At 49.1% G+C, this 15,153-nt stretch overlaps 7 protein-coding genes across 7 annotated transcripts; 3 read left to right on the plus strand and 4 right to left on the minus strand.

Moving 5' to 3' along the window:
- Nucleotide 1: 1 nt before the first annotated feature.
- Nucleotides 2–848, minus strand: BJ212DRAFT_1359838 (uncharacterized protein). The gene is made up of 2 exons (XM_041335870.1): nucleotides 705–848; nucleotides 2–657 (listed from the first exon to the last, which is right to left on the minus strand). The coding sequence occupies exon 2, from the start codon at nucleotides 428–430 to the stop codon at nucleotides 122–124; it is 309 nt and encodes a 102-aa protein (XP_041192294.1). The 5' UTR covers nucleotides 431–657; nucleotides 705–848; the 3' UTR covers nucleotides 2–121.
- A 1,092-nt stretch (nucleotides 849–1,940) lies between these two features.
- Nucleotides 1,941–4,074, minus strand: BJ212DRAFT_1273652 (Alpha/Beta hydrolase protein; the record flags this gene model as incomplete). The annotated part of the gene is made up of 5 exons (XM_041331108.1): nucleotides 1,941–3,292; nucleotides 3,342–3,430; nucleotides 3,489–3,590; nucleotides 3,643–3,822; nucleotides 3,875–4,074. The coding sequence occupies 5 exons, from the start codon at nucleotides 4,072–4,074 to the stop codon at nucleotides 1,941–1,943; spliced, it is 1,923 nt and encodes a 640-aa protein (XP_041192295.1).
- A 1,724-nt stretch (nucleotides 4,075–5,798) lies between these two features.
- BJ212DRAFT_259605 (uncharacterized protein) lies at nucleotides 5,799–7,278 on the plus strand. The gene is made up of 7 exons (XM_041342768.1): nucleotides 5,799–5,834; nucleotides 5,897–6,179; nucleotides 6,235–6,357; nucleotides 6,412–6,453; nucleotides 6,511–6,547; nucleotides 6,595–6,791; nucleotides 6,849–7,278. The coding sequence occupies exons 2-7, from the start codon at nucleotides 6,146–6,148 to the stop codon at nucleotides 7,097–7,099; spliced, it is 684 nt and encodes a 227-aa protein (XP_041192296.1). The 5' UTR covers nucleotides 5,799–5,834; nucleotides 5,897–6,145; the 3' UTR covers nucleotides 7,100–7,278.
- A 693-nt stretch (nucleotides 7,279–7,971) lies between these two features.
- On the minus strand, nucleotides 7,972–9,635 carry BJ212DRAFT_1300329 (glycoside hydrolase family 18 protein; the record flags this gene model as incomplete). Its single annotated transcript, XM_041332972.1, has 8 exons — nucleotides 7,972–8,093; nucleotides 8,143–8,203; nucleotides 8,259–8,283; nucleotides 8,309–8,687; nucleotides 8,738–8,946; nucleotides 9,005–9,150; nucleotides 9,201–9,294; nucleotides 9,352–9,635. The coding sequence occupies 8 exons, from the start codon at nucleotides 9,633–9,635 to the stop codon at nucleotides 7,972–7,974; spliced, it is 1,320 nt and encodes a 439-aa protein (XP_041192297.1).
- A 1,716-nt stretch (nucleotides 9,636–11,351) lies between these two features.
- On the minus strand, nucleotides 11,352–11,826 carry BJ212DRAFT_1273300 (uncharacterized protein; the record flags this gene model as incomplete). Its single annotated transcript, XM_041331076.1, has 2 exons — nucleotides 11,352–11,666; nucleotides 11,719–11,826. Coding segments are annotated over 2 exons (423 nt in total), but the record flags the coding sequence as incomplete, so codon positions are not given.
- A 123-nt stretch (nucleotides 11,827–11,949) lies between these two features.
- BJ212DRAFT_259642 (signal recognition particle, SRP19 subunit) lies at nucleotides 11,950–13,480 on the plus strand. Its single transcript, XM_041342769.1, has 4 exons — nucleotides 11,950–11,998; nucleotides 12,050–12,331; nucleotides 12,378–12,625; nucleotides 12,681–13,480. Exons 2-4 carry the CDS (start codon nucleotides 12,066–12,068, stop codon nucleotides 13,073–13,075), a joined length of 909 nt encoding a protein of 302 aa, XP_041192299.1. The 5' UTR covers nucleotides 11,950–11,998; nucleotides 12,050–12,065; the 3' UTR covers nucleotides 13,076–13,480.
- A 468-nt stretch (nucleotides 13,481–13,948) lies between these two features.
- Nucleotides 13,949–15,038, plus strand: BJ212DRAFT_1273198 (uncharacterized protein; the record flags this gene model as incomplete). The annotated part of the gene is made up of 3 exons (XM_041331072.1): nucleotides 13,949–14,029; nucleotides 14,090–14,274; nucleotides 14,327–15,038. The coding sequence occupies 3 exons, from the start codon at nucleotides 13,949–13,951 to the stop codon at nucleotides 15,036–15,038; spliced, it is 978 nt and encodes a 325-aa protein (XP_041192300.1).
- Nucleotides 15,039–15,153: the final 115 nt, after the last annotated feature.

Genomic DNA, 15,153 nt, shown 5'->3' on the forward strand with positions numbered 1-15,153 from the left:
CAGCCCACTGTTGGCTTCACCGACATAACCGTACGAAGCGGTGCAGGCTGAGGTGCCAAGGTTGTAAGGGTCATTCCCAGGTTCACATTTTGAGTTGAGTCCCGCATACGGGAAGCAGATTTCACTGGGGCCAGCTACGAGTGGCCAATCCTGGTATTTCCAAAAATCGGTGAGTGTGCATGTACTGCTGGGAGAGATAGTTACTTACGTTCGGTTCACTGTATGAGCAGTTGTTGAACGTTCCCGGATTTGCAACAGAAGGGTAATAGCACGTGATGGTATCGCCTGAGCACGTCCAGTAGTTAAGACATGCATCCCCTTGCGTTACACTGATTTGCTCATAATCGCAATTAGGGCAGGCCTCGCAGGATGCACTAACCCCCGTACCGAACGCAAGGAACAAGGAAACGGCAAGTACGAAATGAATCATGGTTGCACTGACGTGTTAACTGTTAGATCTAGCATCAAGAAGATCGCGCGACGAAGACGTACACGGTGTAGTTGATTCAACTACCCAGCAGCTCTTTGGCTGGACAGTCGCTCTTATATGCAAGTTACTTCAGGCACAATTTGGAATGTGGTGAGATTCCATAAGTCTCGCGTTCGCAGCCAGTGGTGTCATATGATGCGTGGTGTGGGTCTGTTCGAATGACATTAGTGTGATTACTTCCAAAGCAATGCCCATACTCATACTAATTGCTCAGTCTTTTTGTTCGCCTGATGGCACCCACGAAGTTTTATTACGCCGTTTCACATGCATTTCCAAGCAGGTATCCAACAACTACACAGCCAACAAGACCAGCCCACCGGTGGCCGCCAACCTGAACATAGCATTATTGTTGAGAATACTAGTATATGCAAGTCAGAAGTCACCGGAACACATATTGTATGTCGTTTGCTCACAAGTGTGATCAAAACGTGACCAAGTCTTCTTCGCCAGGAAGGGGAAAGTAAGCATCATCCTGCTGGCTCTCGTCAAGTGGACTCCAAGTTGGAGTCTGAGAGTTCGATGATCTCAGAAAGTGCGGGATTGGGCCGGTGTCTATGCAGACTGGATGTAAACCTCTGCCCTGTCAATGAGTTGCTCGAAAAGTGCCGGGAAGTCTGTCAAGGCCGCCGCATGATGTCACTATCATCCCGCCTGCTTGCCGCATCAGGATCTTTACCTCCATCTCCCTGCGAGTCTCTCATGCTTGCTTGCCCGTCTACTACTTCCTCCGTGTTTGCCTATTTCCTGTCTGCCTGCCAACACTATGTCGTTCCCAGTCTACAGCTGACATGTCCACTAGAACCGCGACGACGAGGTAACAAGGATGGCAAGATTGGCATGGTGGTGGTTGACATAGATGGCGGGATGCGTGACGGCGGCTGACTTAGGCGGCAGGGCAGTTGAGATGATGCAAGACAACAGACCAAACAGCCCCAAACTTTCCGGATCATCACTGCAGACATGTCTGGCCATTTTCTACATGTCCTCGGTGATCTTTTAATCTACTCAAATATTAATGAGGCGATGGCAAGGTGCCGAACCATGATATAGGCCGTGGGAACGAGCTACCAGAAGTAAGCGCAGTGGGCAATCGGACTACGGTACACCGGCGGTCATGTTCAACCGCTCATACGTACCGGTGGCGGTGATTCAGTGGCTATTGCATCCTCCACGACGTACTATGATGCTGCGCGTTTTTTTTGCTGTTGGTCTATCCTACTTTTGAAATTAATGCAGTGATAATATATATAACATGTGTATTTGTAGATGTGACCGTAGACATGCAATGCGATATGCCAAATGGGCTCGACCGTGTATGAAACCCCTAGGAAAGAACAACTGGCCTCCTAACCCAATAAATAACCCATTTATCCCCGCGAATATTAACAATCTGAATACTGCGCAACACGCGCTTTTGAGAGATCACGATGAGCAGCTGGACTCACGACGATTACCGCGGCAATCCAGGCCCATTGCTGAGTTCTTGTGCGACCTTTTGCACAAGCGTCATGCCCAAAGGCTTCAGCATCTCCTCCCATATCTTTTGACGCCGCCTGCCTCCAAAAATACCCGCACTTCGCTCGCCCGTTTCGCCCTCAGGGCCAAAAACGTACACCTTGCCACGAGAATTGTCCCATGGCCGCTCTCCCTGCGCGAATGTGATCCACCGTTCCTGTATCGCATCTCGCACACGGGCATACATCAACTCGTCAACAACGGGCTGGGTCCATCCGCTGCAACTTGACTCTGAGCCGTAAGAGAACTTGTCGATATCCATGAGGTCAAGCTCGTCGATGGTGCACAGCTTGTCGGGGATCTCGCCTATGTCAGCAGAAGTCGATCTTGACGACGGGAGTGATGGAAGCGACTCGTCAGGGTCAAAAGCAGTAGGTGAGGGCGAAAGTGATAATGGAAGCGAGACGTTGTCGAACAAGTATACCAAGTCTGCTGCATGGTGAGGCATCCCCTGTGTAGGACCCTCCTGGTCAAATATATACCGCCAGACCTGTCGACCAGTCCTCTGCGCAGCTTGAACAACGCATTCCGTGGGCCACGCTATGCGTGCATCCTCCACGAGCTCAAGTAGACGGTCGGTAAGATCTTCCGTAAACATGTGCGAGCCTATCTCGTAAGCATTGAGAAGAGCAGAGGATTTTGTGATAGACTGGCAGATTGCACGAATTCGTCGCACAACAGCGGGTGCGGCCCACTGACGTGCAGGCTGAGACCAAAGAGAAGAGTCGCATGCGCAGTCACCGATAAGGAGAGGCTGGAGACCAGGGGTGGATGTATGGGGAACGGCCGGCAGACAGCTGCTCATTGGGTGCGGACTTCGACTCTTGCTTTTCGCCTTGCGAATGGCAAACCGCAGAGGATTCAGACTTCTGTCAAGAGGATCTCTGGCAGGCTCTTCTGACTCTGAGGGCGGGAAAAGGATATCTTTGAATCCTTTTCTGAAGAAGACACCGTCATCGACTGCGCGGAAGGGGAGATTGACGTTGACAAGTGTTTCAGGATCTATAGCACGAAGTTGTGCGACGGAAGAGGCGTGCAGTGGAGCCAATGCTCTAGACAGTTGCCATCCAGCTGAATGTGGTTCTGGAGGATTATGCTCGATGATCGCGCTTTGAACAATTGCCCGAGCAAATAGGGGGCGAGTCAAGTTGGCATTGGAGTACAGGTGAGCAACGATGTCTGCTGCTCCCGAAGAATGTCCGAATAGGGTGACATTGGATGGGTCTCCTCCAAAATCTGCTATGAAACGGTTCACCCATTCTAGAGCCTGACGTTGGTCACGCAGGCCTGTGGGACCATCAGTCAAAGCGTTGTGAGGGATGCAAGATAGACTAACCATAGTTTCCCACACCTTCGTCGCCTGCTGCTCGGTTGTCTTCTGTCAACTGCATGTTTGCGGCAACACCAAATACTCCTATGCGAAAGCTAACCGTGAACGATGAATACCACCGCACTGATATACGTAAGGCGGAAGGAAACGTACTTGATTGTGACCATTATGATTGGTGAACCAATACAAATGCTCTTTCTAACAAGAGCGCCGCCGTCATAGATCCAACTTGAGCCACAACCACGGTTGCCTCCCCTACTCATATGAGCGTCTATCACACGATGAGGGAGTACAGGACTAGTCTCACCCATGGATCCAAACCATAACTGGAATTTGTGATTCGCGATGATGACCAGCAGGACAGGTAATGTTCAAGTTGAGACACTCAAACTCATCCTGTTTGAAGACTTGTCTTGGGATATCACTGTCGGCAAGACCAATGAGCTCCTCTTCAAGACTTTTCCGGTCAAGCTGTGGGCATATTGGGCTGAACGAGCACTTTAGCAGTTGAATAAGCACAATACGAAAAGGAGACGTACCCGTGACGTGTTGCATCGACTGCGGAGGGGTATGAAACAACGAGTTTCGATTGACGAAAGCGAGCTGGTACATTGGCGTATTTGATTCCACGGAATTGGTGTATGGGTACATCCGGGGTGGATATTGGATGATCGATGCCTTTGAAAGTGGTCCCTAGCACACTGTGGTGTAGGATAACATGCGAACGATCGAGTATCATGAGGAATTGAGATAGGGAGAGAAAGGTAAATAGAGAATTTTCGTGGTGTAGGGTAAGTGGAGAAAGAGGAGGATATGGAGTATGTACGCTGTGTTCGATCAAGCTTGTTAGCCCGCTTGTATACTAACTGTCCCCATCCTAAATTGGGTCAACGCAGGTGAAAAATCCAAGTGTAGTGCTCAGATAGGCAGGTCTGGAGATGGAGTCGATCACCACACGTGATGACTCGGAGCGGGGTAAACCGGAATCAAAATATATCTCGACAAGGTTGCGACAAAGCCTGGTCAAACCCATTCTTGTCTGGCTTCGTGTGATGAGTCAAGTGAACATGACTAGTTTGGCCAATTCAATTGTGCCATTATGATATGAAAAACTCACGCAACAAGATCATGGGGCTATGACGTATAACTTTGGCGGTGTATTGTACTCGTTGGAACAGAAGCCTGATCGATTCGTCGAAGCCCTGACCGGCACCAGTGCCTATCGGTGCACTGCTTTCAAGCTCTGGGCATGGCGGAAAAAAGCAATTTCAGTTCTGCACGATCAAAATCGAGATGCATATCAACGGAGCAAGTACCAAGGGCTGGTTCAAGGCATTCTCAAGAGTGTCCTATCTGCATCATCGGGTTCAACAGTACCGTGACTGTCAAACACACCGAAACATCATCGTCAGAATCAGCGGGTCCCACACCGACATGATCATCAACAATGTAATCGTGACGAGTGCATCTAGAATACGCATGTAACAACGGCAAGCGATAAGTCTGACAAAGAAGATTATCACCAATGCAACGCCCTGACCAAATGGACTACCAAGTACGTACGATCAAAGGTAAAAACACGACACTTACCTCAAAGTGCGTGCACACGGTGCGGAAATTTCGACCTCTGGGTTCAGTGCGCAGATAACTGAAGGATAAAGACAATTCATATCACAAAGAAGAGAGCTTTTATATCGTCTTGAGTTCATCGATGAAACCATCGTTTTCTTTTTGGCAACCACATTCGGATCGATACGGATCCAGATTCCCACGTTCTATGTACGCACGATGATCCGTCTGGAAGTCCAGGCCATAGTGCTATCCCCACAGAATTCGGCACTTTCGAAGTTCTAGTTACTTGAACATAAAATAGATGAGGCTGAATGACCACGATTAAAGCAGAATTGAGTGATATACGGGTACCGAAGTCAGTCTCCTGCCGATCTTGTGCCGTGACGGAGTTTCAATGACACTTCTGGGAGATATTTGCAATATCAATTCTCAGGGCGCTAATCCAGCTCTCGGATCCACATCCGGATCCTACCATATTCAGCATAATAATCCGATCATCGAACTACCTCATCGATGAGTCATCCACTGTGCAATGTACATGGGCCGAGTCTCACCACATCCCCTACAACTACGGCACTAACTTTGGTCACCCTCGTACTTGAGTAGGCATATCTACCTCGTAACGCTTGCTTACGCCGAATACTAACCGAACTTGCACTCTTGCTTGACTGCCAAGCTCACTTGAAACCAGCCCATGTTGACAGGCTGTGACTGTCCTAAGCCCATCAGCCTGAGACCCTGAGCATAGGTTCTCGAAAATGTTATACAGCTTCACAGGGTAGCTTGATTACTCCACTGCACAGAGGATCCCTGGATGGCAAAAAGATTGCAGCAACCATTCGAGCCAATCTTCAATGATCACATCTTGAATTTCGCTGTTCCAGGATGTCACCATCTTCTGACCAATACAACGCTGATTCTAGTCAGGTAAGACTCTCTGCATTTGGAGGGGGGGCTCTGATCAAGCTTCATTGAAGGCCTGTCTGCAGTAGTGTTTTCTGCTGCAGTCCATGCACGTGGGAGGAAGCACTTCGTAATCCCGTCCTTGTGACAGCTGCCATGCATCTTGTGAGACTTTATTGGTCGGGGCTGTCTGCGTAACCCTGCAGGTTACCATCGTTAGAAATTCCGCCAGAACCCATGAGAAACATGGACAAAGTGTCATCCTGCGTCACATATATGACCGGTCTTCACAATTTGCATTCAAAGCTTATCTTCTTGTCTACGCGAGATATCTGATGGTGGCATTACACTACTCCTCTCGACTGTGTGGTGAGTTGGAAGTTGCTAGTATTGGGTTCTGCTATGTTTATCATCATCTGGATAGTTGCGGGGTTGGTATCGCACAGTATTGCCATCATCTGCACCATCTTCAGGCTCGTTTACAGAGGCCGGATGCATCACTTATGGTGGGAAGATGCATGGGCAGCATTTGCGCTGATCGCAGACGGTATAATTTTTCTTGTACGCTGCCTTGATCAGTGAACCAACCACATCCCCTCAGTTGTTTGCCTGGCATGTATCTGGGTCGACAGAGAAATAAGTGGTGAGTAGTACTTGACTTGGCATTCCAAGAATAGCAGCATGTTCATACCACTCCTAGCATGGGTTCTCACAATCGCTTTTACCACTGTGCTGTGGTGCGCATCATAGCTCACTCAGTCACATTTATAATTGACTGGTTCAGGGCTGCGCGCATGAGCATCATTTTCTCGATTATCCCCGTCGCCAACCACTCGGGATCCAAGATCCACAAACAGATGACCCATCTCATCGCAGTATCCTTTGCATGTATGTGGGTCGCGCTGCTTGCTCAGAAGATCAGGTTATGCAGATTCGAGTCATGCCGCATGGGCAAGTCAGTGGCGCTCTCGCTTTTGATCAGTCAGTACCTATGTACTTTCTTTGTGTGCTATGGTCCTCAAATCATTGGTTACTCAGCGGATGTCACCGCGGATATTTCCCTCGTTGCTGCGCCGCTTTATCTCTTGAAAAACGTAGGCCTTTCGCATAGCAGAAAAATACTGGTCCAATCTGCATTCGGCGCATCACTTTTAATCACCGCCATCACAATCCCCCACTCTGTACTCCTCCTCCTCGATATCTTCAACACAACTACGCTTATGTTTGCGCACATCAAGGTAAGCATTCTTCCGTCCTCACACTGCTTTGAAAAATGCGACCGAAATTAGACCGCCCTCAGTCTCATCATCTGTAACTCCCTGGTGATTGTGACCTTCTTATACCGCGTATACTCAAAAGACACATTCAACCCCGACCGGTCATTCGCATCTAATGAAGTCTTCACGAGTGTCATTATGATGCCAATGGATAGTAGCACACATACTCTGACGTCGTTTTCCTTACAGAAAGGGATAACCTCGAGACAGATAAAGGTGCAGACCGGAGGGGTGAAGTCTGGATCTGAAGACGCAAGTGTGCGTTACGCCGAAGAGGGCACCAGTATTAAGAGTAATTAGAAACATTCAAAGATGGTGAATGATGATGGATTAGGAAGGAAGTTGCGAAATAAGATGGTAGCCTGGGTTTTCATATTACCATCATGGGATGTATATTTGTATTATATGAGTTGTACTGAAGTGTCGATAGATGCCATGTGAAATTTAGCGCGTGATCTAAACACGCGTATGTACATGAGTTAAGTTAATAGCTACCTGTTTTAATCGGGTTAAGTGCTCGCTGTAAGTGGTTATCATAGGCAGCGAACACTTCTGTTACATGCTAGTCGGACGCGAAGTGCAAACTTAAGGCGAACCAATCTCGACGTGAGATGTCATTTGATATCTTTCCACAAACCAAGTAGCATTTCATAGCAGATGTCAGTATGTAAGATACACCGAGTACAACATATTATGCATGTCGAGCAAGTAATACAAATGCGAATATAAGCCCGTAACATGGTGTTCCAGATGACCCCGATCCCAGCAGGTAATATCAAAATTCTGGACAATTCGAGCGGATCGACCGCGGTGCTGTACAATATTTGGTGTGGTTAGTGGCGTGAGTGTGACATGCGGATGAATCAATCATCGCAGGGTGATAATCATGACGAGCCAGAGATAGCGCCATTGATGGCGTTCAAAAGAATGTTGTTGTAGTCGCCGCCCATCTCCCACAGGGCGAAACCAGCCAGGCCAGACTGTGCAATGAATTTGCCCTTTGCGGCTGCAGGAAAATTAGATAAATTCCAGCTGTTTAGAGTGGAAAAACGTACTGAAGGACTGGGCGTTGTCGTAGGCTACCATAACTTGCGTGTTGGGGTTGTAGACGTAGGGCTAACAAAGGACAATAGTTAGATCAGCGAAAATATAGCTGACAAGGATTACGTACCGTCTGACTGCAGTTGTCGAAGCGGCTAGTCATACCGGAAGCAACACTACCAGTCCTGGTTGAGGAAACCGGCATCAACAAGTCCCCAGAAGTTGAAGTCCCCAGAAGCAGGTTGGCTAATACCGCAAGCGTCTGGACCGGCAGCATCCCAGGTGTCACCGGTGACGGGGTTGTTGGTGTTAAAGCTGGGGTATGAGGCCAACGTGTTATTCTGGACAGCTGCAGATTGGCTGATGGAGTAGCCATGTCCGTAGCTAGGCACACCAAGGACGATCTGTTTAGCAGAGAACCCTGCAGCAGTCCAGAGCTTGACGGCGGAAGTCGCAGAGCCAGCTTGGTCAGCAGTTGGAGCACAGGAGTCGTCTAAAGGAGAGTTGGGGCCCACAACCTTGCTGAAAGTGTCGCCGTACACGTCGTAGTTCATGATTTCTGCGAAAATATTAACGGCTATAATGACAACCATTGACCAGTCCACCAACCAATGTAATCCAAAGCCTGGGCATAACTGGATAGGTCAGTCGATGGGTTCCCTGTAGCATCGTTCCATGGTTTGACAGGGGTAGCAGCAGAGAGTGTGATATTCGGCAACGCTGTCTTCAGCTCCTGAAGCGTAGACAGAAGGTTGGTAGTATCCTGAGACGACTGTGTGTTGCAAGAAAGACCGTTGGTGCTACCAGGGTACTCCCAGCTGTAAAAAAAAAAAAAATCAACATCCAGGATAGCCGTGTCAAATTAAATATACATACTCGAACTCGACACCTTGGAAGCCATACTTGTTCACCATGCTGACGATCGACTGGACAAAAGTCGTACGGTTGCTTGAGGTAGACATAGACGATGAGAAATATATGGAACCATCCCAGCCACCGACAGTCAATACAGGGAAAACGTTCTGTTGTCTAGTAAGCCAACCATCGGCCACAAAAAAAAGTATAATCATACGTTTTGTTTGGCAGCAGTGACGAAGGTGACAGGGCCGCTAGGATCGCTGTCACCGACGGTCATTGTAACGGTACCATCAGCGGAGGTGATAGCTCTGTATACCAAAGTGAGAAAAGTGTGCATGATGATTCCAAGGGGCAATTGAACTCACCCGAAGTAAGCTATTCTGTTGAAGCCCTTCCACGTAATGTCAGCAACCGTGTAGTCGGTGTGCCAGTTAGCAAACCAAGCCATTGCGATAGAACCATTACCAGGGTTCACAGGGGTGGAAGTAGACGCTGGGGAGGTAGCAGTTGACGAAGGTGTAGTACCACTAGCAGTAGTCGATGTAGGTGTAGTGACACTAGCAGCAGACGACGATCTGATAGAGCAAGTTGGGGCGGCAGCTACAAACGGCAGCGCCAGCAGAGAAGCTATCGCTAGAGAAAATTTCATGATGATGAAAGGTTTTTAAAAAGATGGACGTCGACAGTGAGTGAATGAACTTGAAAGCGAAAGTTGTGAGTAGGTGCTAGCTAGAGCACTGATTGCAATCAGGACCAGGCCTTGAAGCTTGAAGTAGTTGAAAATCAGACGGGGAAAGTAAAGAACGAGTAGACAGGCAAACGAGCCTTTTGTAGTTATGGAACAACGTGTGGACTGAATCGTGCATGATCAATGCGGCTCCACTAGGCCCAAATTACACACACTTTTGTTCTTCTTTTGTTCATGGTCCTACGAGCGCCTTTTCTCACGCTGAGCATTGTTCAGTAGCCTTGTCCCCCTTGGTAAGATCCTTCCCAATCAATTGATCGCTCAGTAGAAACACTAACACTTAAGTTTCAACTGCCACAGGAACTATCCGAGACCCGTCGGGGGAGGATCGATCAATTCTTTTCGTGATCATACTTGTGACCGCAGCGGCAGACGGGCCCAATCTCTATGCCAATGCGCCCAAGGACCAAAGCTTCGTCTTCACAGGTCCAATGTGCACTGGTGACTCGGAGAAGACGCCTCTTTGTTATTTCCAGGAATCGAGATGATCCTAATTAGTTTGGCGCACACCTGGTGCAATCCAATTTCTAAAAAATCATCACTCAAGCAGATGGGCTAGCGGTGATCACTGATTAGGTGCTTGCCGAGGTCAAGTCTCTGCGACGGCCCACGGGCTCTACTGTTAGGCCACGTAACTATCGGACTCGACATGATGCATGATGTGCCAGGGTCTCCGAGGCACGACAACTCGTGACCATGGCGTGAACTTCTTGAAGCACGTCCTCCGAGTTCAGTCCATTGAGCTATTAATAATGCCATCATCACTGAGTACTGATGGACCGAAGGTTTCAGGAGCAAGAATAGAAGAAAGTCTATCCATTAGGAAGAACCCCTCGCTAGCCTCCAGTAGCTGACCCAACGTCAGATACGATAATCGATATCTTCGATTATGCCCTCCTAGTGCTACGTAGTCCAGCACGACTGCACGCAATCATCATGGCGATAAATCTCAATAAATGGCCTTCACCGACGGAAATTAGTTTGCTCAGGAAGCTTTCACAACAGTTGCACAATTGACGTTCGCGTAGGTTGCCGTCACTCTGAATCGAATGATCGGTTGCAGGGCACTTGACTGAGGGGGTCCATCACACAGCAGTCACTTGAGTTATCGACGTATGTATGTATTTCATCTATTGCTGTCGTCCAGCTACACTTCGCGATGCCCATCGACCAGATCCAGTGCAAATTCTACGTGTCAACATATGAATTTTCTAGTCGTGAGAGTCGGGGACATAATATACAACGGTTCTCACTGTTTACACCCTTCACGAGAGCTATCCTTCCGTGTTCGCGAAAATTACACGGCACAAGTCCTGAACAACAGGGTTCAGTATGAAGGCCAAGTCACGAGAAGACCGCGCCCACCAATCACCGCCATCTAATCACCGTCAATACAACAGGTCCTAGACGCACTGTGAACATGCTGTCAAAATACGGGCAAGGAAGAAGCGCCGACGCGAGGACTCCGCACATCTAACTGTGTTGCACCCTGTCTTCTCAGCTGCCTGCAGCAATCAGCATGTTTGTCGTCCGAGTTCATAACGAACACAGCATCCCCCCTCAGCCATGAACATGAAACCGAACAGGCTGCCTCGAGGCAAAGTCTTGACCGAGATCCTATCCACCACCTCTAACAAGTCCGATTCGTACAGCAAGACGTCTGGCTTGATGTGCTTCGATTCTTCGAGAGCGAAATAGGGATATGGCTATGGCGATGGTCGCGAAAAACAGGTTGCATGCCACGAATTCGTAAAAATCAGCACGCTCTTTAGCAGGAACACGGCCGCAGGATTGCCATGCGGGAGTCTCCCCGAGAGCTCCTGGGGGTGGAGATATAGGGTGTGGTTCATCGGGGGGTGTTGTAGGTGTGGTCGTGTTCGAACAATGCATGAGTTGACGGTTTCCGAATGGATGGCAGAAGGGTTCATGAAGCTACGGTTCTATTAGTTCTCCGTCCAGCACATTTATACGTCAGAAAACATACAGCATCCACCGGACATGGTTCACATGCGCCAAACGGGCGACAAGTGACAGTCCGGTGTTGACTCGGGTCAACGTGTTGAGCCTGAGCAATATTCACAAAACATAAAAGCACAACGCTGCAGTCCACAAGTTAGATGGGTTATGATATTTGGTGTTGAGAAATACCTACAAAACTGAGTTTCATGACTGTGCTCGCCGCCGCCGTATGCAACATCGTGAAAGCATGAATGTGAGCAGGCGTGAGAAAACCTCTCTTCCTTGCCTCATACTTAGTCGACGCCGTAAGTACAACCCTCCAAGCCATTATAGTGCAAAGCTCACTACAAGGATAGGTCCTGCAGATCAAACATGTCTCGTCGCACAGCAGTAATCGAAGAATTCGATGATGACACTGAACTCCCGCTCCCATCGCGTCCACTTAATACTGGGCCGCGTGGGCCCCTACTCGAAGAGATAGGGCATTCCGACGAAGAGGACAGCGAGTTTGAATCAGACGATACGTCCGCGCTAGGCCAAGCATCACAATCACAATCTCCATTTCATGCCCCAACATCGTCTGGTCAATCGCAAGGTCAACCATCCAATACTGTCACTGACATCACGCCTTATAAGAAGTACGTTATTCATATAACTGCCCTTCACTTGCTAAGAGTTTATCAGATGGACATGCATCTACCCCATCTATATCGACGCGAAACGGCCATATGGGACGGGTGAGCGCCGGATAGCGCGCGAAAAGAGCGTTTGGTGGCCTTTGAGCAAGGATATCGCAGATGCGACTAGCCGGCTTGGATTAGGCACCTTGCATGAAGTACAGAAATCTCATCCTAGAGACTGGGAAAACCCTGGCCGTGTGCGCGTGCAGTGGAAGAAAGATGGGCGGCTGATGAACCCCGCGATCAAAACGAGTGCGCGAATTCATTCTACGATAACCTTCTTCTCTAATAACTCAAATATGTTCAGAAAAACAGCTGCTGGAGATGATATCCTTTCAGATCCAACGGATAAAACAAGATAATATTCCCCGTCCACCATACGTAATGACCCCGCCTCCAGTGTCTGTCGCTCAGCCAGCGATCAAACCTCCTACGTCCGCGAAAGGCAAGCAGAAGTCCAAAGCGGGTTCTGGTGTTGCCGTGCAGCTTTCCAAGTCAAGTCAACAGCGCTTGCCTACACCTCCACAACCTCTGCCAGCTTTGGCAAGCCGAGTATCTCCTTATTCACCAGCTTTACCCACGGGAATGCTCATTGAGACCGTTAAAGCTGGTATGAGTGCGCAGGAGCCAGGTGCAGGAGCTGCTCCGGGCCAACCAGGTGTCCAAAAAGGTAAACGAAAGGTTCTCAGAGTCAGGGGGTGATTTAGGACTCGGTGTGGTGCAATTGTTCTGTACGAAATACTTGAAGACACTCGTAAATTGTTGAACTCCGGTGGTGAATTTCCAACGCACTGGATCATTTCAAATGGGTGAAATATCAGAGGAGTTTGACTATAGCCCTGCAGTCTGACGACACCAGCTACGTCCGTACTTCCCGCAGGATTCAATGTGGCTATGGGATGGAGGAGAGCGCCAAAAATGTGCTTTATGTTATGCGGAGGATGTCTTATACCGATATTGCCTACATTGCCTTCCGGCTCCCGGTCGGTGAGCAAGTATGGTTAGGGTCGAGCGCTTCTTGTCAGTAAGACACTGCGTCTCGCTTAATGCTTCCTGGGCGCTTGGAGCAAGTACTGCGGAACTAGACCTTGATTGCCTTGAGGCAACTTGAAGTGGATCGCCCGCATCCCCTCGTGAAATCAACGTGATTATAATATAGGCGGTCCAGAAGCCTTGCGGCGACTTAATGGTGAGATGTTGGTCCGAAATAGTCAGTTCCCCGCTCTGATGGACATTGGTCGGCGCCGATTAGCGCAAAATCGCGGCTTTGACAAAAAAAATTGCAGGACCGTCGTCGTAGACTCGCAGTAATGCAGATCAGTGACTTACTTGAATTTAATGGCAGTCAACGATACCTACGATTGGACAGCCACGAATGTGCATCATGCCTCATGCAAAACATGCTGGTGATGAATAGAAGGGCGCAGATGCACAACGCGCATCATGAAAAACGCATGTTATGATAGGTCATCACGGATGATCTGGAATTGAATTGAGAGCATATATACGTAGCAGTACCCTCTCAACTTCGAGCAACCATTCCATTCTTCCATCTTCCATATCCCATCTTCCATCATGAGCTCCTCGCAGGATCGTGTGGGCCGCGTGATTAACCACAAGGATTATTACTTGCGTGGTGGGGACATGAGTGTGTTGGTAAGTCCCAGAGTATTCCTTGGTTGGTCCGTCCATTCTGATCTGGGGCGAACGTTGCAGATCGGGAACCATCTCTACCGTATACACAGTTTCTTCTTCTACCGTGAATCATTGGCATGGCGTCAAATGCTAGATACCCCTCCCGATGGCGGGGAACACGGCACGGCTGATGCTCCGAGTCCTTTCACCCTTGACGATGTCAAGAGCGAAGACTTTGAGCGCTTCCTCTGGGTGATCTACAACCCGTATGTGCGACCTCTGAGTTACTGTCCCTACCCTACTCACATGTGATTCCAGCCAATATTCAATCTACGATGCTCCCTTTGATACATGGTTGAGCATCCTGAAGCTCGCGGATCGATGGAGCTTCTGCAACATCAAAGACCTCGCTGTTCGCGAGCTCGAGAAACTCAATATCGAGCCGATCGAGAAGATCGTGGCATACCACGAATATAAGATCAACAAAACGCTCCTTCTCCCTGCATACACCGCGATGTGCAAACGTGATAAACCTCTGACTCTCGCAGAGGGCACGTCGCTCGGAATGGAAACCGTCCTCCGCCTTGCGGATGCACGCGAGCGTGCTCGGCAGCAAGCCGCGGAGAGCGGCATTCGCTCGCCGACGTTCGAAGATTTTGAGGATGTACAAATGGAGGATATGGTAAGGGAGGTGTTTGGCATTCCTCCGAGACAGATGTCGCCGGGCCAACACTCCAGAAACTCGTCTGGTGTATTCAACGGTTTCGGCAGTTTCGGCGGAACGAATGGCTTTGGCTTCAATGGTCTTGCTCCAACAACACACAAGCCATCTGATCCCTTGCACGTATCTACAGAGCCACTTTCACCTAATGGCTCAACAACTAAGGCTGATGGCAAGAAGCCACAACCTCCTCAAAAAGATGAGAAACCGTCGTCTGAACCGAACGGGGCTTCCTCCCAGCAAGCCGGGTCTGGCGCCGCTGATGGCAAAGGAGGCGCGGGGGGTAAGCCTAATGGCGCAGGTGAGTAGCTGACCACCCGTATCGAGTGTTTTGTTCTAATTCATGGTCCCTTTGTCATCGTAGGAAAACCCAAATGAGGATTGCTAGGCGGGTCTCATGCATAGCGCAACATGGTTTTTGTGT

This window comes from Suillus subaureus (assembly GCF_016647635.1).
Source record: "Suillus subaureus strain MN1 chromosome Unknown BJ212scaffold_19, whole genome shotgun sequence".
Lineage (NCBI taxonomy): Eukaryota > Fungi > Basidiomycota > Agaricomycetes > Boletales > Suillaceae > Suillus > Suillus subaureus.

Coding starts and splice junctions, on each gene's coding strand:
- BJ212DRAFT_259605 (XM_041342768.1), top strand. CDS start 6,146: ATGGTGGCATTACACTACTCCTCTCGACTGTGTG. Junction 6,548..6,594: donor GCTTTTACCACTGTGCTGTG/GTGCGCATCATA, acceptor TGACTGGTTCAG/GGCTGCGCGCATGAGCATCA. Junction 6,792..6,848: donor GGCGCTCTCGCTTTTGATCA/GTCAGTACCTAT, acceptor TTGGTTACTCAG/CGGATGTCACCGCGGATATT.
- BJ212DRAFT_259642 (XM_041342769.1), top strand. CDS start 12,066: ATGTCTCGTCGCACAGCAGTAATCGAAGAATTCGATGATGACACTGAA. Junction 12,332..12,377: donor GACATCACGCCTTATAAGAA/GTACGTTATTCA, acceptor AGAGTTTATCAG/ATGGACATGCATCTACCCCA. Junction 12,626..12,680: donor GAACCCCGCGATCAAAACGA/GTGCGCGAATTC, acceptor AAATATGTTCAG/AAAAACAGCTGCTGGAGATG.
- BJ212DRAFT_1359838 (XM_041335870.1), bottom strand. CDS start 430: ATGATTCATTTCGTACTTGCCGTTTCCTTGTTCCTTGCGTTCGGTACG.